The sequence below is a fragment of the Caenorhabditis remanei genome, chromosome I, assembly GCF_010183535.1.
Source record: "Caenorhabditis remanei strain PX506 chromosome I, whole genome shotgun sequence".
Taxonomy (NCBI): Eukaryota; Metazoa; Nematoda; class Chromadorea; order Rhabditida; family Rhabditidae; genus Caenorhabditis; species Caenorhabditis remanei.
In genome coordinates this window covers 2,726,518-2,750,322 of record NC_071328.1, presented here as the reverse complement: position 1 = coordinate 2,750,322, position 23,805 = coordinate 2,726,518, and the positions used below count along the sequence as shown (strand labels likewise).

Here is a 23,805-nt window from a genome sequence, read left to right as displayed (position 1 = left end):
CAAATATTTGTACTGCGACCACGGCCGACCGGGCCGGCCCGTTGCAAATCTGCATTAAAATTATTTATTCTTTCTCATTGTTTAGCACAGGGGTGCGAGACGTAAGGTCCGCAACGAAAAGTTTTGAATTTACCGCGCCAGTCGCGTTTTTCATCGAAAGACACGACAAATACACGCTAAACTTGAACTTGGCACTCAGCCAAGTCTGTTTTTGGCACCGTGCCAGCAATTGTGCGACGGAGCGCGTTCAAGCGACCTTGCGTCGCGCACCCCTGTGGTTTGGTCATTTCCTTTCATTTCGTCTTCATTCTCCTTCGTTTTCGCCGTCATTCTCTTCCGCGCTCCTAGTTTCTAAACAGTCTATATTGAGTTTCCAGAAACATCTGTAAAGGAATGACTTTTTGATAGATTCCAATCTTTGAACTTGGGCTTTCACCAAAATGACTAAAAGTGCGACAAAAAACCAACAAAATGCGGCTATTCACCTCCGGAAAAACGTTTTTTTCCCTCGATTCATTTACCGGAAAAAAAAAGGTTTTTTTCCGTTTTTTTTGCCGTTTTTTCGGCAAATGGATCGAAGGAAAAAACGTTTTTTCCCGACGTGAAAAGCCCCATAAATCGTATCAAAAAGTCGTCATTTCTTCCCCTATTCCAAATCTACAGTACTCCCCTAAACATCTTTCTCTGCGTCTCTCTTCTCTTTAACAAGTGCCGTCTGTTCTCTTCCGAGTGATGTCATTCTTGTCATAACAGATACCCATACTATCCGTCTGCCGCTTCTGAGGCCGACACCTTCCCGAATATAGACTCCGCCCTCTTTTGTTTGTCGAGCTCTCTTTCATTATCATTCATTCTTATCCGTCAACTAGTTGAGTGAGTGCAATCTCGCTCCATTGAGAACCAGCGTATTCTCGTATTTGCCTTCTTTTTGCTTTAAATTTGAACTCCTATTGCTGATTTCAGAAATAGAGCCACCGAGATGCCGTCTGTCAACTCAAAGCCCTTCCCAATTCAAAAACTTCCGGAATTGGCGTTCGAGGCAGCTGTTCGTCAGATAAGTACCAGAGAGAGGTAGGTGGTATTTCTATAGTCAGACACCGGATTCAAAAAATGTAACAATTTTTTGAAATTTCTTATTGAACGTGTTTCGATCGACAAACGAAATAAACTAACAATACGGAACCTCTCTCCTTGCTGCCACTATTTCTTGATTTATTGGTAGTTCATGTGCAACGGGGGTCCAGGGCACAAAGGGTTTTTGGGAAAAACGAGACCATGACCACGAACAACGAGGAAGATATTGGTTTAATGCTAATGCAAGCGGGAGGTTTCTCCACCAGAGTTGAGCGGAAGTAGGGATAAAACTTCATTTTTAGAAGACGATTTCTGCCTTATTTTGTTGTTAAAAGAAACTAGAAATGGTTAAATTGTGTTTTTTTTTGGTGAAAACCATACTTGTCAACCGGGCCGAGCCGGGCCGACGGTTTTTCTTGAATAACTTTTTTCAAAAAAATCGTACCAAGTTGGTTGATAGCTCAAAAGATAGGTATTTTGAATTGTCATCCATGAAATATAAAATCAATTTCCCAAAATCACCCGAGCTACAATCGCTCTCGGCCCGGTTCGGCCCGGCCCGGCCCGGACGGGCCGAAGGCTGTATTGGCTTGTCTGTTTGTTTTGGGAAATTGATTTTATATTTCATGGATGACAATTCAAAATACCTATCTTTTGAGCTATCAACCAACTTGGTACGATTTTTTTGAAAAAAGTTATTCAAGAAAAACCGTCGGCCCGGCTCGGCCCGGTTGACAAGTATGGTGAAAACTGATATCTTTACTACAAAAAACCTCAAAAAATCAGTGAATTTGCGTGGCGAACAAATTTCGCAATTTTTAGACAGAAATGTTGATCCTTTTCATGATTTTTCAGAATTTCTTCAAACTCTGAATCATAGTCGAAAATTTGACTTTTTCGCGAAAACTTTCGTCAATTTTTTGTCGAAATTTTGAATTTCGCGCCGAATCCAATGGAGCGCGATTGCATTTTTCCATAGTTGTCAAGGCCCGGCCCGTGCAAATTGGCGCGAAAGTCAAATTTTTTCAAATTTTTTGAATTTTTTCGCTAAAAAGTCAAATTTTCGACTATCATTCAGAGTTAGAAGAAAATCTGAAAAATAGTAAAAAATGGTCACATTTTCGATGAAAAATTGAAAAAAAGGATCATTTTTATTATTTTCATTATTATTTTCAGACTCGGTCTCGCCCTCACTTCGAAAAAGACCATGAATCTGCTGCTCGCTGTGAAATTCCCAAAAGATCAAGTTCATTTGATCCGTTTCGGAGAGACTTCTGAAGAATTCTATGCGACTGTTGAAGTGAAGAATCCTCATAATAAGAAACAGAAAGAACCATTCAAATTTGTCTGTCGTGTCAGCAAAAAGAAGGGCGAAAAAGTGTTCACAAAGTATGCCGTCGATCAGTGGTATGTTTGAAGGTCTTTTCAGTCATAAGAGAAGATTTTAAGAATTTCAGAATATTTATCTAATATATTACTCGAAATTTCCTGTAATTTGACTCCAAAACCAATCCGAACAAGCAAAAATCCGCGAAATTTCACATTTTCGAAAAATTTCGAAAATAATGAAAATTTTCAAAATATTCAGAACTTAGGCTTGATTATACTTATATGAATCGTCTCAACAAGCTGAACTGGAATTTTCGCGAAAAAAGTTCGAAAATCGTCAATTTTCAGCCCAAATTCTCGAAATGTCAGTGCTGGCCGAATTTCTTTCATTTGGGTTTCTAGGCCACGCCGTTTTTCGATTATTGTTAATTTTTTTACTGATTTTTATTGAAGTGCATTGTTTTACCAGTGATTATACTAAAAACAAGTTAAATTTAAGAATAATGGTGAAACGGACGGGTGGAAGAGTTTTCCGTGGCCTAGAAACCCAAAACAGAAAAAGTTCGGCCATAATCATACTTTCAGCATTTTTCGAGATGAAAATTCGTATTTTTCACGATTTTTGAGTTTTTTCATAGAAATCTTCCACTCGTTTTGAATCATTTAATAGCAAACGTGCTCCACTAGACATTTGGCGGTAAATTCAAAATTTTCGTCAGTTTTTGTGGAAATTTGAAATTTCGCGCCGAATCCAATGTAGCGCGATTGCATTTTTCCATAGTTGTCAAGGCCCGGCCCGTGCAAATTGGCGCGAAAGTCAAATTTTTTCAAATTTTTTGAACTTTTTTGAATTTTTTCGCTAAAAAGTCAAATTTTCTGAACTTTAAAACAAAACATTTCGCTAAAAAGTCAAATTTTCGACTATCATTCAGAATTAGAAGAAATTCTGAAAAGTTGTCAAAAATGGTCACATTTTCGATAAAAAATTGGAAAAATTTCGAAAAAAAAAGGGTCATTTTTTGAAGCCGGGCCGGGCCTTGAAAATTTTCTACCGGGCCTTGACAACTATGCATTTTTCAGCCTGAAAACTTCAATTTTACAGGAACCGGGTTGAGCGGAATTCCGCCTTCCGCTTTCCAGACACCCCACACTCAATTATTTTTTTTGCACAGGTGTGACGTCATTGGTTCGTACATCGAAAAAAACGCAATGTGCCTACCAGAAAATCGCAAAACTGTTCCCTGCACGCGACGTGACAATTCGATTCATCAATTTGAAAACAGAAGATGTTCGTCAGATTCTGAATGCTCCAGAATTCGAAAACTGGCAGGAAGTGGGCGCTTTCGGAATAAAACCTCCAGCTATCAAGTTGATAATGGACAAAGCGACATCTGAGAGACGATTCAGATGTGATAATACAATCAAACTTCCACCCAGTTTCCATCATCCGAAAGCGTTCGATTTTCAAGTTGCTCAATATTCGAATGCCATGTGGGTATCATCCACCAAACAACTTCTCTCAATTCGAGACGTCGAACTGATCGGATTGGGACAGACGAGTCTCCGCTGTCGAGATGTTGGAATTGTGCTCAAGAAGATGCTCGAGACTGACTATCAAATGTGTACTCATCTCGTGCTTCTTGTAGCAGGAGGATTCGATGAGGAAGCCGTTATGGGCGATACCGTCAGATTCAAGTTTACGTGTGGGGAAATTGGAATGTTTTATGTGTAAGTTTTCATCAGACTTGTCAAAATCGAGACGGTCGGCCCGGATTCGAAAATGGGATTCATTTTTAACTGAATTTTTTTCAAACATTTTTGAAAATTTAGAGTGAAAGTGCTTAAATTATCGGCTCCTGGACGTTTCGCAACTGCGACGTTTCGCAACTGCGACGTTTCGCAACCATAAAAATAGCAATAGTTTAACCTAGTTTTGTCTAAAAACGGGTCAGAATGGTTTATTTTCAAATATTTTCCCAAGCACATTGGTATACTCAACATTTTTAGCTGATCCAAATATGCAAATGTCCAGTGGTTGCGAAACGTCGGGGTTGCGAAACGTCGTAGTTGCGAAATGACTAGTTGCGAAATGTCGCAGTTGTGAATTGTCGCGGAGCCAAATTGTCATACATATTCCCCTTTTGATTGACGTTTACATTTTTTGATTGACGTTTACAGTCAAAAACTAGACTTTTTCAAAAAACAATTAAAATTTTCATCATGTTATTAGCCGAGCAAATTCGTTACAACTGCGCCCCACCGCAAACGAGAGAGTATCGGCAAGAGACGCAGATTTTTTTCTCGCGCCAACAATTATTTTCACAGTTTTTGACCTATTTTCACTATTTTTCGAAAGTTTTTATGTAATTTGTTCTTAAAAACAGCTAAAATAGGTCAAAAATGGTAAAAACATTTGTTCGCGCGAGAAAAAATTCTGCGTCTCTCACCGATACTCTCTCGTTTGCGGTGGGGCGCAGTTGTAAGAGGTGGTGGGCCGCTAAAATCAAAACGTGCTTCAGAACGGGCCGGGCCGACACTATTTTAAATCTTTTAGGCTTGGCCCGGCCCGTGACAAGTCTAGTTTTCAGGGACTGTTCTGGGGGTGACAAGTAAGTAATTGACCTCGTGTCCCCATAGGAAGACAGCAGATCAGAGATGTTTGCGAAGTGAAAAATTCTTATCCGGAAGTCGGAAGTTGGAAGCCAAAGCTGTGCGGAATTCCTTCCTTCGACTTCCGACTGCCGTCCAGGGACGAGCGGCAACGCAAACAAAATTTCGGCAACCCGGCAATCCGGCAATTGCCGATTTCAAAAACCGGCAATTTTCGGCAACTTTCGGAAACATGTAATAATAAGGGATTTTCCTAAGTCGGGAGAAAAAAATGCGAGCAAAGTACACATTATTTTGCCAGGGACAGTTGTTTTGACTAAATGAGAGCATTTTCCCTTTTTTTTGAAAAATATTCAAAAAAGTCTATTAGAAACGCAATAAATATCGATTTTTGTATCAATTTTGTCGAATTCAGCCAGAAAATTGAACAGATTTAGAAAAAAACTACAAAAAACATTGCCGAAAAAAAGTCGGCAACCCGGCAACGGCATTGCCGCTCGTCCCTGCTGCCGTCTACCTTTTTCTAAAATTTTACTTCCGCACAGCTCTGTTTTAACCTCATAAAAACTGAGTTTTAAAAAAACTATTTTTGAAGAAAATTTCCGAATAAACTGTATTTTCATTATTCGCCTTCATTATGTTACTAATATGCCTGAAATCTTTAAAATCCCCTAATTTCAGACGTACCAAGACCCAGACGACCACAAAAATCGCCGAAATCCGCGTCATGGACCGTAATACCATCAATATCACAATCTCTTCAGATGAGACTGAATACGAAGAAGCTCGCAGAGTTTTGACTAATATGAGCAACAGGATTCGTATCGACAATGAGTTGGAGGGGGCGGAGCCTGGAGAGAAAAGACGTCTTCAGATGGAGAGAGAGATGGCGAATAGAGAAGTTCATGTTGCTTCGAGAGTACTCATAGCCAGTTTGGGATTTGAGTGAGAAGTATAAATCAATCGATAATCTAATCGCTTTTTATGTTCTTTATACAGATAATTTTGTGTTTTTTGCAAATAAATAATGCACATTTTATTCTTAATTTCTATGTTTCTTCTTATTCCAGAACAATGTCACAATATCACCGTTGGCAACTTTTTGGTAGCTCCGCCCACTTTTCAGATATGCGCCTTTAAAGATTGAGGGTGTGCCAAAAGAGATAACTTTAAAGGCGCATATCTTAAAAGTGGGCGGAGCTATCAAGAAAGTATCAACTACAAAAATGTAGAGCTAGTTTTGATCTATACAACGAATTTACATTCATACTTATGCGATTGCAAAAATATCAGTTACAAGCTTTCAAAGTTTGTCAATTTTTTTAAAATTATGAAAAAAAAAGTAAAACTTTGAGACTTCGTCAGGGTGTTTAAACAACACGTTTTGTTAGTTTTTTAAAAGTCAGTGTATAGATCAAGTCTAGATCTTTATTTTTGTAGTTGACAACTTTTTGATAGCTCCGCCCACTTTTGAGATATGCGCCTTAAAAGTTAGGGGGCGAGAGAGCGTGCGAAAAAAGGAGGGCGTCTGGCTTCTCTGCGTCTCTCACCCTCTCTCCCTCGTGTTGTTTAACTTCGAAGGCGCATATCTCAAAAGCGTGAATAGCTATCAAAAAGTTGTCAACTACAAAAATTTAGATCCAGGTTTGATCTACACAACCATTATAAATTTATGTACCTTGAACCAAATCTGACCCCATGGCAATCGTTACAATATGGATTCCAATTTTTTTTAAATATAACCTTGCATTTTATATTATCATCCTAAACATATGAAAACACCAATTTAATATAGATTCCACCTGTTTTATCCCCCTCAACCTCATAAGTCGGCGTCCAATTGTCAAAGGGGGCATCATTTTACAACCCTCGTTCGTCGTCCCCCTCCTGATTTTATTATATACATCTTTTATTCAATTGGTGCATAAAATTCTAAGGAGGAGAGAGGGCGGACAATGTGTTGTAACAAGTTGGTGTCCGTGTGGGCATACATTAACACTTATTACAACTTTTCACAATACAAAGAGATAGAAAGAGGTAGATCACAACAATATATAACACAAGGTGAGCTTTGGAGAGGAGATAACAAAAAGTGCAAAATTTGAGTTCAGAAACTCTTTCAAACTTACCAAAATCCAAAGAAAATTATACCGGTGTGCTCAGAAAAGAATGCAAAAATACTTGGACTCAGTGGGAATCGAACCCCGGATGCGAGTTTCGTGGTCAGACTCCTTACCGGGTACACCATGGAGGCAAAGCTTGAGGCGCCGCGGCGAGGGTGGTGATGAGGGTGGCGGCGGTCGTGGCATTTCGAGGAGAGGGAACTGTTATCACAACCTTCGCCGCCGCGCCTCGACATTTGCTCTCGTGGTGTATCCGGTAAGGAGTCTGACCAGTAATCTCACATCCGGGGTTCGATTCCCACCGGGGCCAATTATTTTTTGCATTTTTTTCTGAACACATTGGTATATTTTTTGTTGAGTTTGGGCAGCTGTTTTGAGGTAAAAAAAATTATTTAAGGATTGTTTTCCTTTATCAAGCGTATAGTTTCCGGTTGCACTTCAGATTTCATGTTTTTTGAGTCGCTATTCAGTCAATAAACCATTTATTACTTTGCCGTGCTCTAAAGACCAAAAGTTCACCGGTTTTTGGCAATGAATCACACACTTTTAATACTTCACGCTATCAGTTTAACACATTTTGTTGATGAATAATATTTTAGCAGACAAAAAACTGAACAGAAAGGCGTCATAGTGAAATCAGGTAGAGTAAACATGAGGAATGGATGTTTACTTTTAATTTTAAAATTTTAAAGAAAAATTTGATAAATAATGTTCAAAACTCAAAACTTTTACTTTAAAGCTACTAAAACTCAACAAAAATATACCAATGTGTTCAGAAAAGAATGCAAAAAATAACTGGACCCAGTGGGAGTCGAACCCTGGATGCGAGTTTCGTGATCAGACTCCTTACCGGGTGCACCATGAGGGCAAAGGTCGAGGGTCGACGGCGAGGGTTGTGATAACAGTTCCCCCTTCAGTCTTTCTGGAAAACCCGGGGCCGCCGCCTTTATCACAACCTTCACCGCCGCGCTTCGACTTTTGCTCTCATGGTGTACCCGGGAAGGAGTCTGATCACGAAACTCGCATCCAGGGTTCGACTCCCACTGGGTTCAGTTATTTTTTGCATTCTTTTCTGAGCACATTGGTAGTAAAATTATAGGTTTTGGTTAGTTCTTTCACCATTTTTCATCATTAAAAAAATTTATTATAGTAATTAGTAGTAACCCGTAAGACATAATTAGCACATTCAAAAGCATATAAAGCACAATCCATAGAGTGTAGATCAAATATTCAATCCCTCTCTCCTCAATGCCGCCATTTCCGCTTCCGTCAGTCCGATCGTCTCCTCTTCAACTTCTGGAATTCGCTTGATGTCAGTTAGTTGTGAAATCACACGTGGCACACGAGTCTCACGTTGAAATCTCTCGAATCGAACACGTCCGTCGAGCGTTTCCGTATTCATTGTGCCAACCACTTTTACCCAGATTCCATTGAACACGAACGGTCGGGAGCGGAAGTTTATCTGAAAAGTTTGAAAGGTGGCCTAGAAAACCAAATAAATGGGAAAACTAGTCCCCGATGTCAAAAAGCAGTTTTTAGAGCGAAAAACCCCCAAAAAACTAACATTTTAAACAAAAAAAAGTTTGGTGGCCTAAAAAACCAAAATTTTGAGAAAACTGGTCCCCTCCCCAAAAACATCAGGCTTTCCAGTTTTCAGCCAATTTTTTGTGTAGGGGGACTAGATTTCCAACTGGTGGCCTAGAAAACCAAATAAATAGGAAAACTAGTCCCCGGTGTCAAAATGCAGTTTCTTAAGGTTTAAAACCTTCAAAAAAGGTAAAAACCCAAATTTTGAGTTTTTAAAGTTTTTCGTTTTAAAAACTCAAAAAATGTAAGGAGACTAGATTACCACTCGGTGGCCTAGAAAACCAAAATTCTGTGAAAACTAGTCCCCGGCGTCATAAAACAGGTTTTTAAGTTTTAAAGCCAATTTTTTGTGTAGGGGGACTAGATTTCCAACTGGTGGCCTAGAAAACCAAATAAATGGGAAAATTAGTCCCCGGCGTCATAAAACAGGTTTTTAGAGCTCAGAACCTTTAAAAATTCAAAAATTCAAAAAAAAAATGGTGGCCTAGAAAACCAAAATTTTGTGAAAACTAGTCCCCTATGCTCAAAATCAGGTTTTTTTGTACTAGGCTTCCAACAGGTGGCCTGCAAAGCCAAATAGATGGAAAACTAATCCCCCTCTAAGCTTTTTTAATTCAGAACCTTAAAAAACGAAAATTTTCAAAAAAGATTTGGTGGCCTAGAATTCCAAAACTTTTGGAAAAATAGTCCCTCGAGGAAAATTATACCCTGGTGGCCTAGAAACCCAGTTTTTCGAAAAAATATGTCCAAATTCTCATTTTCTCAATAGAGCGCATTTCCCTCCTCACCTCATTTCCAATCGTCTGCGAGGTCTCCAATTTGACCGGAATATTGATTCCCATCTTGCAGAATGTCTGAAATAAAACGGATATGTGTGTAATCTTTCCAAACGGATCTTATTGTCCTTATCTTGTGTCTAAGATGACATCTAACCGTGTCATCGCCCTCTTTGTTAGATCTGATAACCAGTTTTCGGGGTGACATGTAGATCAAATTGATCAAAACCTCATAACTTCCTTTAAAACTAAAATTTTCTTGTAAATTTCTTGATAAAAATGTAGATCAAACCTGGATCTACATTTTTGCAGTTTACTTCTTTTTTGTGCGGTCTTTCCCTGGAGAGTTATAACGGAAAGTGAACAACAAACTTTGAACAAGCACAACTTTGCCTGCTAATATCTCACATTGTTGTATTTATATTGGTTGTGTAGATCAAATCTAGATCTCCATTTTTGTAGTTGACAACTTTTTGATAGTTATTCACGCTTTCGAGATACGGAAGCTCAAAGTTTGCAGCCCGAATAGGCGAGAGAGCGTGCGAAACGAGGAGGGCGTCTCGCTTCTCTGCGTCTCTCCCACTATCTTCTTCGAGCCGGTTACAAGTTGCAATTTTTGAAAGCGCGTATCTCAAAAGCGTAAATAGCTACCAAAAAGTAGTCAACTACAAAAATGGAGATCTAGATTTGATCTACACAACCATTATAAATGTGTGTACCTTAAACTTAATCTGACCCCTTGGCAATCGTTCGAAAGTAAATACTTGGATGTTCCGTTTTTCCGAGTTTTTACCTAAATCGTCTTTGTTTAGGTTTTTCCCTCAACAGTCTTTTTGATATCAAAACTATATTTCGACAGATTGTGTCGAAATAAAGAAGGAAATGCGCACTGATAAGGAGCGGAAGGAATTATCAGAAGAAATTGGGCAGGAGGGAAGAAACTGTATGAAATGATTTTTGTTAGTAGTCAGACTTCAGACCCCCTCGAAAACATCTGAACCTCGAGAATATTATACATTCAGGTTGCTAAATAACTGATAACATTTTAAAAAATACCAAAAATGATAGCAGAACACTTCCCGTTCAAAACAAATACCGGTATGACGTTGTTATCAGTTATTTCTAATTGGTGACGTGATTTGGAATGTTTGCTCAAAATACACACAGAAGCACATTACTGTTTAAATAATTTATTAAGCATACATGCAAATCGGGCCGAAATTAGCTTGAAACACAATATTATGAGCTGAAAAATATACCAAAATGTAGATCTCGACGAGTTCTATGTGCCGCAGGTCGGCAAAATGGTTTTATTAAACACTTTTGAGTTTTTCGCACTTTTTCACGGCCTGCGGCCCATCAATGAGTTGCCATCCGATCTGTAGTAGGTCACAGACATAGAAAATCGAGATCTATTATACATTTTGGTATTTCTTGCGCTCTTATTAATGACTTTAAAGCGAGTTAAGGGGCCTGATGACAAGTACGGAAATTTCCACGAGTTTTGAGGCGTTTTATAGCTGAAATAGCTAAAAATCTGTTGAAATCGCGGAAATATCACACGTTTCGGTCTCAAAAATTGGAATATTTATCAAAAATCCAAAAATTGTCAACTTGAAAATAGACTTCGCTCTAAAGAGTTGGACCCCACACACTGTCTTTCTGTTGATTTACGTGCGTAAACCTACACTTAAATGGATTTTGCAATAATCCTTAATCCAAAGCAGAGCTTTGCGGAAGTAAAGACAGAAAAAGCAGCTGGATTTGACAAACGGATGTCGGAAGTGGAGACTTTTTCAGGTCAACTAGTAGCAGATAAGTAAACTGTTGCACAGGGGTGCAAAACGCAAGGTCACGTAAACGCGCTCCGTCTCTCAGCGGTTGGCACGGTGCCAAAAAAGGACTTGGCTGAGTGCCAAGTTCAAGTTTAGCGTGTGTTTGTCGTATTTTTCAATGAAAAACGCGACGCACACGCATCGCGACTCGGCCGGTAAATTCAAAGCTTTTAGTTGCGGACCTTACACGTCGCACCCCTGTGCTGTTGGGATTGTTTTATTCTTGAAAGGTAGTTATACCCTAATTACAACTGAGCATCTTTGTATTATTTAGGGCTTGAAATGGGACGAGTTGAAACGTCCCGCCCGTCCCGGATAGTCATAACACGGTTGAAAAGAAACCAATATTCTTGAAACTTTGGAAATCGCGTCCCCAGCTATATCTTCGGAATCCGTGAAAGTTTGACTACTCTCCGACAAAAGTTGAACGTTTTCCAAGATGACCCGAAAAAATGTGGGACGCCCCATTTCGAGCGCTAGTATTATTGCAGTCAGTTTCATACTGTCGAAGATAATTTCACTTTCAGTCTTCACTTGCCCCCACCCATCACTCGTTCTCACTCACCAATGGCATTTCGTCCCTCTCAATATGATTCCTAAACCGTTCCCTCCTCTCAACCAAAGGTGCGTGCTCGAATAATGAGAATTTGGCTTCAGTGAAGTGGGCGAGTTGCGTGAGAAAGTAATCCGACTGAAACGACGTCTGCTGGTCGTTTGTCGTTCTTTTCATGGTTAGGTCGAATAGATCTCAGAGGAGAATAAGAAGAGAATAAAGAGAGTGATGGAAGGTAGATAAGTTGTTCCGATGAAGAGAAGGGGGGCCTTTAGGTTGACAGGCGGGTGGCGCAAAGGGGCGGAGCTTAGGGGAGGTGTATGTGTATGCGGAAGGGAAGAAATGTGTTGATGGAGAGGAGGAAGGAATCGGAGGGGCGGCGAATTTCAGAAGAAAAATACGTTTTTTTTACTGAAACATCTCTATGAAATCGATGTGTGCAGACACTTTGATTTTTATTTGTATTTTAAGCTCCGCCCCCAAAACAGAACCAGTACACACGTTTAAGTACAGAGACCTATAATGACAGGGTTGAGGTTTCTATCAGGGCTGTGCAAGAAATTTTTTGGATAGTTTTTGAAAACCAGTTCGTAAAATTTTGGAAATTTCTGCTGAAATGTTCAAGAATTATGTAACAAAAATTTTATTTTTTTTGTTGAAATTTTCCTTAAATTTGTTCTAATTTTGTACTCAAAAACAGATCTCTGGGGGCAGGGTTGTGAAATTCTCGGTCGGGCCGGCCCGGTCAGCCCGCCGTCCCGGCTACTGTAGAAATTTGGAATTTTTTGAAAAAATTTTGAGTTTTTTTTTGCAAAAAAGTCGAATTTTCGACTATGTTTTGGAATATCGATAAAAAAAACTGAAGTGTACGAGAATTTTGGAGAAATTTGATTATTTTTCAATGAAAATTTGGAAAAAAATATGTGAAAAAATTGTGCACATTTTTTTGAATCGGGGCTGACGGGCAGTGCCAGGATTTCCCAACCCTACCTGGGGGGTTCTTGAAATACTAACAGTTTTCATTCAAGATTTTTGTCTCCAAAAAACTATTTTTTCAGACTTTTTTCTGAATTTTCGGATGATTTTCGAGACAAAGTTTTCGAGAATTGATCGGTAAGGTTTTTCGCACAGTCCTGGTTGATAATCTTATTTTTTCGGGGCGGAGCCTAAAATTCAAAACAGAAAGGGTCGGAAATGCATTTTTTAAAGGAAAAACTCTCTGAGGCGGAGCATTCAATATTTCAGCGATTTTAACAGATTTTCAGCTATTTTAGCTATGAAACACCCACACACAGTACCCTGCACGAGGAACAAGCTCGCAAAAAACGCGAAACGCGCACAGCTTTCAAAATTCCTCCCTCTATCTGCGTATCTCTCGTTCGCATACTCTCTCGCTTACTAGGAAAGGTCATGGACTCGGTCTGGAGTTATGGGTCGTTACCTATATCATTTGAAAGCTGAGAAAACGCTGATTCCTAATATATATTCAGTTTTTGCCCTCGAGGTCTGGTATTCAAGAAAAAGAAGGTCAAAGTTTGGAAAAATGACAAATTATTGCCTTTTTAACACGCGAAAAATGTTTTGAAACTTTCTCGAGGGCAAACACTGAATATATATTTGGAATCAGCGTTTTCTCCGCTTTCAAATGATATAGGTCACGCCCTATAACTCCAGACCGAGTCCATGACCTTCCCTAGTTAGTGATTATAGAAATCAGGATAGTTTTGCGATTTTCTGACATTTTCAGCATTATTCCACATCAGAAAGTCATAAAAATCAAAAAACTATTCTCCTTGAGAATCGGCGATTAGCAAAAATCAGATTTTTAGAATTTTCGAAAAATTGAAAAATTTGCAAAATCAGAGGTTTTACACAATTTTTTCTTCATTTTAGGGTTTGTTTCTGTTCAGAAACCAATTTTCGACTTCGAAAATTGAAAATGCAGGAGAAATAATACTGAAAAACTCGGTTTCTTCGGCGCCGTTGGAAAACTGACTTAGCATAAAACTGGGAATAGTACCACGAATTCACAATATTAGAGTATGAAAATTCACAATATTATACAAAAAGTCTTCCTTTACACGAAATGGATATGCATTCTTCGAACAAATTTCGGCAAATCGAGATATTCAAGCTTTTATGTGCCCGACTCAGTAAAATTTTGCATTTTCTGTTGAGTATTACTGTAGACAATGCGAACGTGCCCTACGGCTAATTTTCTTTTTTTTGATTGCGCGTTCCCCGTGCAGGGTGCTGTGCCACACCATATTTTCCAAACTTGTCGTCTGTGCCAGAATTGAACATCTTTCAAAATGAATATTATGAGCTGACAATAACCGATATTTCTTTTTCACAATTAATTTATCATATTTTAAATAAATCAATAATTTTTTGCAGTTCTGCTGTAGTGAAGACTCCGTTGAAACTCCTTTCCTTGTCCGAGTGTGTGCATTTGAGGAGATTGTTAGTCTTCACACATTCTGAAACTTGAAATTTTGAAATTTTTCAAAAAATGCTTACGTACCGAGACAGAGTGCGAAGAATAATTTTCCTCCGGTTCTGAGTCCAAGGAGTGGAACTTTGAGGTCCTTTGGTGTCCACAGTTCTACATGCAATGAATCCTTTGAAGTGAATTTCGCTGGGATCCGTCAGTGGTACGGTGTATTCCGATCGGGAATTCCTCAAATTTCATCACTGTTGGATAGTGGCTGAAATAGTTTTAAGGTTTTGCGGTTTTCAGATTGGTACAGTTTACCTCATAACGTCCCCAAAGTGAGTTCTGACCCGATTGTTCGTGATGGTGAGTTTGAAGACTTCTGTTCTACCACCAGTGAGTGCTCTTTCGCAATCGAGCATGCCCTGAAAATTTTAATTATATGTGGATAGACTTTCAGAAAACTTACGAGTGGCTCAAAGTCATTGAAGAAGTTTGCCATTTCTGTGTTCAGTCGGCGTTCTTTCTCCACCTCACATTCCCAAACGACTTTGACATCGTGGTGTGTTTCCAACTCCTCGATTCGGTTGGCGTCCGCTTTTCGAATATCTATGGCCACTTTGTTTCCAATCATTGATTGTTCAGCATATTTGCACTTGTGTGCATGGAAGTAGCAGCCAAAGAACTCGATGACTAGTCCTCTGGGGAATTTGGTACATGGACTCACAAAACCATCGACGCGGTACTTTTCTACCTGAAAATTTTTGTAAATTTTGTAAATTTCCTTTCAAAAATCACCTTCCGCTTGCCAAAAGTGGTTGACATCTCCACTTCGACGTCTACTTCCTTCCCGAACCAAGCCAAGTACTTTTGAGAGATCACCGAGCACTTGATTGAGACGGATGGGCGAGCGTCAAGCACAATGGGTTTCTCATGGGTCAGGTGCTTTCTTTGGAACGTCTTCATGGCGGCCGAGGCTGCTGTGATTGATTCCTGGAAAATTTAAATTCACACCCAGGCTAAACTTGAGAATACTTACCTCAAAAAGACAGACATTTGTGAGCTCCTCGAAGTCCTTTTCGAATGGGATCAGTGCACTCGCCATGATGAAGACGTCCTCGAAGCAGTTCTTCTTGATTTCGGTCTCGAAATTGAATCGGCGGTTCTGAACGCGTGCCTCATCAAGAAATTTGATGAGTTTCTCTCGGGCAGCTGGCGTCTTGTTCTCCAAGTTGTAGAACTCGTTTCCTGGCATCACCCCATCATAGTCGAAATTCTCCGGCTTGATGAAGAGGAATGGGAACTCTCTGAAAAATTTTGGACGTCTTCTCAAAAATTTCTTGATCTACACTCACCCTTTCTGCACTGTTTTTTTTGAAAACCTCAGTTCGACCACCAGTAAGCGTTCTTTCGCAATCGAGCAAACCCTGAAAATTTAAATTATACGTGGATAGACCATCAGAAGGCTTACGAGAGGCTCGAAGTCGTTGAAGAAGTTCGTCGGAGTTCAGACGGCGTTCTTTCTCCACCTCACATTCCCAAATGACTATGACATCGTGGTGGGTTTCCAAGTCCTCGATTCGGTTGGCGTCCGCTTTTCGAATATCTATGGCTACTTTGTTTCCAATCATTGATTGTTAGTAGATTGGTGGGGGATATTTTCCACCATGGTGACAAATTTACCATGAGATTTAGTGAATGACGACATAGGCGTCAGGCTCGAGTTCGCAGTCTGGCCAGAGGGCTGGCCAGAGCATGAGCAAAAAGAACACGAAAATGTGTCGAATGTGCTCCAGCGGACCTGATCTATGGGACTATATGGGTAAAATGACCGCATTTGAACCACCCTCTTTAGTGGTGATAATTTTACCACGAGACATTATATTGTTAGTTGTTTGGAGACCAGTCACTAACCATTAAATTTTAGACTCAGTAGATTCTCACAGTTCCCCAGGCATAGAATAGGAGCTCAAAAAAACACGGCAAAGATGGGGCCATATGGTCAAAATCACACCACGAGGATTGCTTTCTAAGTGGTGATAATTTTACCACGAGACATTTGTGACTCACCTCCAGATTTTAGGAGATTCTTATGGGTTCGAAGCCTAACCAGAGTAAAGCCACTCACAAAGCTCAAAAATGCGCCGAAGGTGCGCCTGCTGGTCCGACCTATGGAGTCATAAGGGCGAATTAACCGCAGTTGAACCACACTCTTGGTGGTGATAATTTTTCCACGAGATATTATGTTGTGAGACAAAGCATTTACCATTATAGTAGATCCTGGATTGAAACATGACCAAAGCTCATAAAGCTGTATGAAGTCCACCATGAAATATAATGCTCCAACAGTAAGAACAAAAATCTGTTTTTAGTAGATTCTAGATAGTTTCAACTTTGGCCAAGGCCTAAAGGTCATCAGCTCACATGTTCGTTATGACGGGAAAAGGCGCGCTGCTAGTATCCAAAGATTGAGACTATCTTTACAGGGGAAGAGTCTTATAATACGTTCTTATCATCATTATTACTCAATGAAAAACTCAAACGTCCAATTTTCAATATTTCCATAGTCTCTCGGAGCTATTAAGAATTGGGAGACCCCTCCTCACACAACCAGGCAAGGGTTGTCAGCCTCGAGGGTGAAAGTGTAATGTGTAGTGTTTGAATAATTTCTGTCTTGGGCAATTTGTGATTTTTTATGAAGAACGCAATGCTTTGGCGTTTAAAAGCCACATTCAGATGCTAGCGATTTCAACAAAATTTTATTGTTTTTCATTAATTCTCAACATTTTACCGTTTTAAAATAATTTACATCCAAAAAAAAAAAATATATAGACATTGGAGATGAACATAGAATATTATTATTTAGACTTTCTGGGTATCTTCATTCAATTTTGGAGAGTTGGTTGATGGGGACTGTGGCAGGTTTTGACAGGAGGAGCACGGTGTTCTGAAAGATTTGAAAAAGTGTTGACAAATATATCGATAGTTACTTACGGAACTTTGGCAATAAACAGTTCAGAAATAGGATGGTATCTCCCTTGCTTATCCATCAGAACAAATTGTTCATCAGAAATATTCTTCTTGAGTTTGTTGTTGTAAAATTCAAGCAAATTAACACCGTCTTGAATCGAGGGAACTTCACTTGGACATTTAGCAATCACATCACTGTATTCAAGAATTCGACCGTCTCTAAAGTGGAAAATTGCTTCATCTTCTCCCAATTGGTCATCAATTATGAATCGTATAGTTTCCAAATCCCGAAGGAGTTCACATCGTATCCCCAAACCACCACGATATCTTATTTCACGAAAAGTACAAAATATCTTGCATTGACTTGTATACTTTGATCGAACGTCCCGAAGAGGGTCCATGCAATTGCATCGTTTTCCACGTTTGCCGGATAATTTTGAAGGCATTAGAAAATCTGGAAAACAATAATAGAAAAGACAGAACTCAGAAACAGGTCACCTACCACTATGGCGTAATAAATCACGAATGACATTTTGCGTGACGGTTAAAACCATAGAACGAGAGAGTATGAAAACGAGAGACGAAGAAAACAAAATAGTAGTTAGAGATGACGTCATCAATCAGAAAGTAACAGCTGACTTTTGCAGAGGGTGATTTGAGATATTCATAATCTGTGGCTCATTTTCATCTTTTTACCGCATGGTAAATGGTGACCTATTTTTGAGCTCTCATTTCTTTTCCTTTTCTCTCGTCCGTTTATTCATCCTTTTTCATCCTTTTTCATCCTTTTTTTTTCAGTTATGAAACGCAAAACGTTGAACGCTCACAATTCACCAGGAGGAGCCCCTCCACCAACTAGTCTTGAACCAAAGACGAAAAAGAAAAAACCAGAAAGTATATTTCTTGGAGAAGAAGTGACCGAGGACCACACAAGAACGGACATGAAGAGAAAATATCAGCCATCAACTAGTTCAGTTCAGAATCAAGGAGGATTTTTAGAAGAAAAGAAAGGACAATCTAAGCCAGCCAGAATAGTTTCGACAAAAAGACGTGAGTGATAATGAAAACATAAAGAATTTTAATTATTTATTTCAGATGGCAGAGGACCACGGCGGAAAATGAAATTACGAGACTTTGAAAGAAACGAGACCTTTCCAACACCCGAGGAAGAAGAGTTCTTTACAGAAAATGTTATAACTTCAAATGAACCACATTTTCGAAGACACAACAACCAGTTTCTGATTGCGGACACCGTCAGAATGAAATTCATCAATCTTGATAAAGTAAAAGACAACAAGATATTTCATCAACATGTGGCCAAACTCTTGGACATTTTTATTCGTAGAATGCTCAAAAAAGCAGGAGGAAATCTGAAAACAAGCAAATATTGGCTTCAGTAAGTTTTATCATAATTTCAAATCATAAGAAGAACGTTTACAGACTGAACCATGATGGGTATACCGATAGAGACGGTTTCTTTGTAACCCACAAAACGTATGCAGTGGCTGATGGAGGAGTGATAATGAATGAAATTGCTAAGCAGATGCAATCTAATAAAGAGCTACGCTTAGATGAAAGTTTTACTGTTGCTATGAACGTTTTCAAGGATAAACAATCACAACTACAAGGCAGGGGAACACAGACTACTCGGAAAACTGATAAAATTGAAAAAATAAGAAAAGCACTATTGGTAAGGCTTACTGACTTTTGTCAAACTATAATATTTGTTCATAACAGAAACAACATTTCGGTGTTAGCCTCAGCAGGGTCACAGGGATGAGCCACTGTCTACCAAAAGCACTTGCACTAGGAAAACTGGAAAGTGATATAGAAACTACGACCAACGGAGACGAAAGGCAGAAAATGGAAAAATTTTATCGAAGCCTCGTAAGACCAGAGGTACTTTTAGACTCTTTGATTGTCCGTAATATGTGCTTTTTACAGATAACCCCGAAATTCAAAAGTGAATCACAAGGAAAGCTTGCCAAGCAGCTTTTGGCCGATGCAGGGATGGATGTGAACAAAGAGGAGCATGGCCGAAAAGATCTTATAGAGCTTGCTAATTATCTTTCCAACTATCAAATAATATTGTGGACTGCAAACAAAAATCAAGCCGTCCCAACTGAAGAAAAGCGATTCAATCCCGATGGCAAAGGATTTATAGGATTATTTTATTATGAGGGACATTATGAGCATGTGAATCACACCAAAGGAAAACATGCATCAAGGTAAGTTACCAATTTATTGTTATAATAAATTTTTAATTTTATTAGGTTTTGTTTCCAATGTTCTACTTTCGACGACGACTATCATTATCGAAAATGCAAAGCCAAGTGCAGGAGATGTGGCACCGTGGGATGCAAACAAGAAGATGATAATATTTATTGCAACTCTTGCAAAATTTACTTTCGAAGTAAAATGTGTTTTGATGCTCATCTCACTGCACAATCAAAAAACGGAATACCGCATTGCAAGAAATATAGCAGGTATCTAATCAATTAGACAAACATTAGTAATGTCTTACAGATGCGAAAAGTGCAATAAAATTGATAAGTCAGAGAGGATTCTTGGAGAAACACACGTATGTAACGCGAACGAGTTCTGTTCCATATGCAGGGAGAAAGCATTGAAAGGACATACCTGTGCTCACCACGTCCCTGACGAGAAGGAAAAATTGAGGAAACGAGAAAACCAAAAGCAATGGGCTATTATCGTGTATGATATGGAATGTATTGTGTCAGAGTCAGGAAAATTCAATGGTAAGAAACATAAACAATCAAAGTATAAGCTTTCTTTTTCCAGGACATATTGAAAGAGGTCCCAAGCACAAGCCCAACTTTATTTGTGTAAGAATGATCTGCAGTGATTGTCGAGGAGAGGAAGGATGCCAATTATGCGCCCAACCATGGACCTACAGCTACAAGAATTTTCCACCATTCAAAAATAACAAACACGATTCTCCATTAGCCAGTTTTGCAGATTTCTTGCTACATAACCCACGAGCAGCTGGTGCTTACGTTATAGCACACAATGGTGGAAGGTATGTTTCAGTAATAAAACATTTTCAACTTCCAAGATATTTTCAGGTATGACCATGTTATGCTGTTAGCAGAACTTGATAGACAAGGAGGCACAAAAGCAAAAGAACCAAAAATTTTATTAAATGGAATGACAATCATTACGGCAGAGTTTGAATATGAGAAAAGAAAGCTGCATTTTCGTGATTCTTTCCAATACTTGCAAATGGGACTAGCCAAAATGCCTGGAGCTTTTGGCCTGGAGGGCGAGGCAAAAGGTTTCTTTCCCCACTTATACAACCATCCGGACAATTACGATAAAGAGTTGAAAACGTTGCCATCGAAGGAATACTATAGCCCGCAGTTCATGGCCTCTTCTACAAAGAAAGAATTTGATGACTGGTATGAAAAGTGTTACCATGATGGATTCAAGTTACATGATGAGCTGCTAAAGTATTGCCAATCGGATGTTCGCATTCTCACGTTAACATTGATGTCTTTCATTGAGGTTAGTAAATTGTTTCAACCTGTTAGTATTTTTGTTTTTACAGATGTGTGAATCGACTTTCAATGGTTGGAACCCAATTGTCAATGGATGTACTATAGCTTCCTATGTTATGTTCGTATTGAAGCACGAATACATCAAGAAGGGAGATGTTGGATATATTCCCGAGAATGGCTATGGAGGGGGAAATAATTCAATGTTAGCGTTAAAGTATATCCAATGGCTTGAGAAAATAGATCCAACACTACATTTGAAGTACAAATTACGTGGAGGAGAAGTTAAAATCAAAGCTAATGGACATTCTTACTTTGCTGACGCTTTCAATGAGACCACAAATGAAGTTTTTGAGGTATATTTTCATTTTTGATACAAACCCATTCCATTTACACACACACAGACCCAAGGAAGACTGACCCTCACAGCAAGTGAGGTGAAGGAAACCTTTTTCTCTGTATCGAATAATATTATTTTTCATGTAATTTTTTCAGATTTACGGATGTGTATGGCACGGGTGCCCAAAGTGTTATCCGGATCGTGACAAGAAATGTCCAATGAGGCCCGACAAAACAATGGAAGCTTTGTATAAGGAAACGATGAAAAGAGAAGAAGATATTCTAAATGAGGGATTTAATCTAAATTCTGTTTGGGAATGTGAAATATACGAGCAGATGGAAAAAGATAGAGAGATGCAAAAATTCTTTGAGCTAGTAAGTTTTCAAACAAATAGGCTAAACATAAAGTTTTCTTCAGAACAAGTACGATCAAAGACTCAAACCACGCGAAGCATTGTATGGAGGAAGAACACAGGCATTTCGATCAATGGCAGTTGCAATTGAAGACATACTTCTAAATTATTATGATTTCAATAGTTTATACCCATATCTCAATGCAGGAGGTACAGCTTACCCGCGAGGAAACCCAATTGTGGTCGATAAGGACTTTCCCAATACTGATGAACCATTAAAACTTAAAGGTATGCATATTTTTCCTAATCTTACTAACATTTACATTTTAGGAATTGTGTTTTGTGATGTACTACCGACACAAGACGCAGCAATGGGGTATTTACCGCAGAAAATAATGAAAAAGCTTATGTTTGTTCTCTGTAGAACTTGTGCGAATAATCAGAATATTGAAGGAAAATGTACACATACCAAGGTCTCTGAAAGATTTTTGACTGGAGTATGGTGCACAGATGAGCTGAACAAGGCCGTTTCTAAAGGGTACAAGGTGCTCAAGTACCATGAAATCTGGCATTGGCCAGAAGAGGCTTGGGTTGTCAAAGGAGGATTCTTTGCCGATTACATCAGGCCTCTATTGAAATTGAAACATGAAAGTAGTGGATGGCCAAAGGAAAATATGACGGATGAGGAAAAGAAAGCATACATCGCAAGAATATGGGAGATGGATGGAGTCAAACTGGATCCCTTGAAGATCATAAAAAACAAAGCACTGCGAAGTCTGTGCAAAATATTCCTCAATTCCGCTTGGGGTAAGTAGAAATCTATTGTCTTCTAATGTTGTTCCTTTTTCAGGAAAATTTGCACAAAACCCGATGAAAGTTGAGACAAGACTCATCTACAACAGTGATGGACTTGCAATGACCAATTTTTTCAACGATCCCAACTTTGAACCAACTGGACTGCTTCCTTATGGCGAACACAAGCATTTCATCTCAAGAAGACCCAAGAAAGACTTTCTCAAAACATCACCATTCACAAATCTTGCTATCGCGGCGATCACAACATGTGCGGCCAGGTTAAGACTCACTGAAGCTATAGAGAGAGTTGGAATAGAAAATATGATTTATTGCGGTATGTGAGTAAATGTAACATAAATACAACTATTATTTTTAGACACTGACTCTGTGATTTTCAAACAGAAGAAAGACAGTGACCCTCTTGGGGACCTCAAGGGAGATAATTTAGGCTACTTAACGAACGAAATTCCACCAGGGAATGAGTTGGTTGAAGCCGTAGCAATGGCTCCAAAGGTTTATGCATTGAAGATAAGAGACAAGGACGGCAACTACAGCTATACAGTAAAAGCAAAAGGAATGTGTTTGAACAGTGGCAACACTGGAAGTATCAACTTTGACACTATGAAAGAAAGTGTAGGTATCAGTTCTGTTATGCTTTGGCCAACGTATTCTTTTCAGATGAATGCATTCATTCGAGATGGTGTAGCAGCCCCCATGGAAGGCGAGATGTTAACGTTCAAAAGAGGAGATAATGCATTAGATGGCCTTTGGACCTTCAGATTGAAGAAAAGCCTCAATCCTCGAATGGACAAGGGACACTACGTTGATGGTGTTGTAGCACCATTCGGACAAATATCAGAAGATATACAATTAATTAATGATTATCCTTTCTAACATTGTAAATAAATATTGTAGAGACAAAACATTTGTACACATTTCATACACAATCTGCACAATCTACGCACAATCTTTGCACAATCTTTGCACAAAAAATATATTGAAAAAACAATCTATGCACAATCTCAAAACAAAAATTTTGCAGAGACACAATCTATGCACAATCTCAAAATATACAGAAATCAGTGTGAAATCTTACAAAAATTGAGAAAAAACAACACGTTTATCAGATTTTCAAAGCTTTTTAGGCAGTTTTTCATGTGAGCATGTCTGATTTCACGACATATGTATGCATATATCAACGTTTTTAGTAATTTAACCTGAACATATACTCATTTTAAAGGCATAGCCATACATACTTTTGATCCATATACATGCACTTTTACAATATTTCGGTGTATATGCACACGTTTTTGATATATTTCGGTGTATACGCACACGTTTTCACAATATTTCAGTGCATATGCAGACATTTTCATAATTGTTTAATGTATATGCGTACATTGCTTGCATTATTTTAGTGTATACGCACAGATTTTCACAATACTTTAGTGTATATACACCCATTTTCATAATTGTTTAATGTATATGCGTACATTGCTTGCATTATTTTAG

The 23,805-nt window shown here is 38.9% G+C and overlaps 4 protein-coding genes across 4 annotated transcripts; 1 reads left to right on the top strand and 3 right to left on the bottom strand.

The window, feature by feature from the left end:
• Positions 1-979: 979 nt before the first annotated feature.
• GCK72_000377 (uncharacterized protein) lies at positions 980-5,962 on the top strand (the record flags this gene model as incomplete). The annotated part of the gene is made up of 5 exons (XM_053722454.1): positions 980-1,071; positions 2,251-2,481; positions 3,484-3,512; positions 3,576-4,131; positions 5,695-5,962. 5 exons carry the CDS (start codon positions 980-982, stop codon positions 5,960-5,962), a joined length of 1,176 nt encoding a protein of 391 aa, XP_053591099.1.
• A 2,396-nt stretch (positions 5,963-8,358) lies between these two features.
• Positions 8,359-9,565, bottom strand: GCK72_000376 (uncharacterized protein; the record flags this gene model as incomplete). The annotated part of the gene is made up of 2 exons (XM_003092828.2): positions 8,359-8,598; positions 9,512-9,565. The coding sequence occupies 2 exons, from the start codon at positions 9,563-9,565 to the stop codon at positions 8,359-8,361; spliced, it is 294 nt and encodes a 97-aa protein (XP_003092876.2).
• A 4,927-nt stretch (positions 9,566-14,492) lies between these two features.
• Positions 14,493-15,952, bottom strand: GCK72_000375 (uncharacterized protein; the record flags this gene model as incomplete). Its single annotated transcript, XM_053722453.1, has 6 exons — positions 14,493-14,595; positions 14,643-14,746; positions 14,791-15,075; positions 15,120-15,314; positions 15,361-15,628; positions 15,768-15,952. 6 exons carry the CDS (start codon positions 15,950-15,952, stop codon positions 14,493-14,495), a joined length of 1,140 nt encoding a protein of 379 aa, XP_053591098.1.
• Positions 15,953-17,183: 1,231 nt separating this feature from the next.
• GCK72_000374 (uncharacterized protein) lies at positions 17,184-17,845 on the bottom strand (the record flags this gene model as incomplete). The annotated part of the gene is made up of 3 exons (XM_053722452.1): positions 17,184-17,268; positions 17,316-17,745; positions 17,794-17,845. The coding sequence occupies 3 exons, from the start codon at positions 17,843-17,845 to the stop codon at positions 17,184-17,186; spliced, it is 567 nt and encodes a 188-aa protein (XP_053591097.1).
• Positions 17,846-23,805: the final 5,960 nt, after the last annotated feature.